The sequence below is a fragment of the Plasmopara halstedii genome, assembly GCF_900000015.1.
Source record: "Plasmopara halstedii genome assembly, contig: Scaffold_2680, whole genome shotgun sequence".
NCBI lineage: Eukaryota > Oomycota > Peronosporomycetes > Peronosporales > Peronosporaceae > Plasmopara > Plasmopara halstedii.
The window spans coordinates 390925-393518 of NW_020189586.1; the positions used below are offsets into that span (position 1 = coordinate 390925).

Below are 2594 nucleotides of genomic sequence, written 5' to 3' on the forward strand. Positions count from 1 at the left end.
TTCGTACAGTCAACTATGCTGTTCAAGTGGTACCCTTTCTAGGAATCGGCGTCTGTGCCAAAATGGTGGCAGCGTTGAGCTTATCGAAAGCGTGAACGATACGCCACTTACCGCTCGGCTTTCGGACACAAAACATGGATGTTGAATGGGGGGACTTGCTCTCACGCACCATTACTGCTTCGTGTTTTGCACGAGAAAAGGCGTTAATGACGCCACACTGCTCCTTGGGTAGGGGCCATTGGAGTGTTACGCAGTATTTGGCTCCCGGAACCAGGTCGATCTCATGACGCACACCTCGGTCCAGAGGTAGGACCGCATTTACTTGGCCCTGCAATATAAATCTATTTTGTTGGATGTGCTTTGAGATTTAAGAAATTCGATATAAGCGGTTCGGGCCCATCTATCCGATAGATACCGGTTACGGTTAACGGCATCTTCTTCTGTTGCACCAAGACAGTCTTCAACCGAGTTCTAATTGCCGTCACACTGTGCGTGCTGCACCTCCTCTTAGAGCTATGGATAAAGTTAATGTAAAATACAATTTGCGTCCGGCTGATCATGCAGCAACGAAATTATCAAGCGTTTAATAATGTGTTAGCAAATCCTTCAGCCACGGTACTTCCCTAGTTTTAAAGCCTCAAACACGGTAATGTAAGTGCAAGGCTCAATTTTTTCAAAGCGCTATTATGCATCTGCGTGCGAGCTTGTCGCTCAAAATGAAACCATACAGTACACATTGTTGTCAATATATCACCTTCGTACGGTCTTCAAATGTTTAACTCTTGCGACGAGGTAGGTGTCACCCCGCCAGAGCTTAAGTTTTACACAGGACTAGTGCCATCATTCCCGCGTCGTCAGCTTCTTTGTCGTGCGCGCAAGACCTTTCTTTTTTCTGGCTTGATTACTACATATATTTATTGCTGAGCAATATAAGTTAAACATTCCACAGCAAGATAACATACAACACAATAAAGCAACACAGTAAGCAACATACCTGTTCAAGCACAACTTAGAGTGTTACCGTGACCTGCAGCAGGTTCTCCATTAAGCATTTGTCTCCGATCATATCGTCGTCTTTTCTTCTTTGCCTGCCCCGACTTCATCGCCAACCTTTACTTCTACCTTTGCGACGCCTGTCTACGTCTTCTTCTTTGTCGTCTGCGCCTTACTCAGCGACGTTTGCTTCTCCAATGCCTGTTCTGTCTTGTCTTTTTCGGTGGTATCCGCGGCATGTCGGAGGTAAGAGCCTCTTGTGTTTGGATGTGCCCGCAACTGTGCCGCCAACGATTCCTGTGGCTCTATGACGCTTTAACGTTGCTAGTTACTGCCACAGCGACTTTGGCGGCGGTATTTGCTGCTACTTAAGCAGAGGGTACCTGCCGCTGCGTCGTCGTCATCCTCATCCACTAGACCCTGCATGTCTGCATCTTCGTGAACAACGTAATATACGGTGACATACAGGTCACTGATGCGGCCATCGTTGTCTACAGGGTGCTTTGGAAGCCCGTGGACCGCGCGAACGTAGTTTACAACCTCGCAAACCCTGCAGCGCCGTGCGAAAAAAACCATGCTCAGTTGACGCACATTCAAAAAAGGGTAATACACTCGCTGATATACCTTCAACGTCAAAGCTATTAATTCAAATTACGTGATGCTGAATGTGAGCTTCCAATGATTTACGGAAAACTCCCTCAAACAAACTATGCCAGTTTTTCTAGGCTTGCTCCCACTCTGGTAAATGTGTTATTTTAACTGCTGACAAAATCACCGCCTCCATTGTACTCGCTTGTATAACAATGCAAACAAATATGTAAAGTCGAACTCGATGGCCGCAAAGCCTCACTGAGAACTATTCGAACCCGCCAGTGTACCACATGAACCTACTGACACCAAACTCAAAAATGGCTCACTTTCGCTTTATGCGAGATTCTACACGTTAATGAGGTGCGTCTGCATACTCCAGTAAATACAGAATCCTCAGTGGGTATAAATTGGGAATGCGAAGAGATAAATGGAGGTCATGATGTATGCCTTTTCTTCGTCGTATGTATGTACGGCAAATTCATGCTTAAAATACTAAACCGTCCTCGTAGTTACCATTTTTCGAGCGCTTGCTTGCCATGAGAGTGATTATTCGTCGACTCCCCTTTTGTCTCTTATCGCTCCACCTTGCAAACCGCCTTGCCATTTAGTGATATTACTTGTGACCCGTTCTTCAGCTCTCCTCTGTTGTCGGCTCAACCTTTACATTACCCGCTCCAAAAGACGAGGACTTGTAGACTATCGCCTCGATCACCTACTGTCCACTGCCTTGCCTTATATGCTGAGCTAAAAAAAGACATACAATTATGGTTTCTGAATTCGCTACAGCTAGCGTAGTGGTACCGACAACATGACCAAGGGATATTGTGACGAAAGTTGCGCAAAGCCGTCGAGAATCTGTACCTGGGAGGTAGCGGACCGTCACCGCACCCGCCCGCGCTCGAAGCAAATCATGTGACTGTCATTGTTGCGGCCGAAGACATGAATAGACATAATGTGTGACGGGGCACACGGCACCTTGCACAGAGGAAGCTTGACTTCCAAGAGTATAC

The 2594-nt window shown here is 46.6% G+C and overlaps 1 protein-coding gene across 1 annotated transcript; it reads right to left on the reverse strand.

Annotated features, from left to right (window-relative positions):
• Positions 1-1137: 1137 nt before the first annotated feature.
• PHALS_04810 (uncharacterized protein) lies at positions 1138-1569 on the reverse strand (the record flags this gene model as incomplete). Its single annotated transcript, XM_024718653.1, has 2 exons — positions 1138-1298; positions 1377-1569. 2 exons carry the CDS (start codon positions 1567-1569, stop codon positions 1138-1140), a joined length of 354 nt encoding a protein of 117 aa, XP_024584031.1.
• Positions 1570-2594: the final 1025 nt, after the last annotated feature.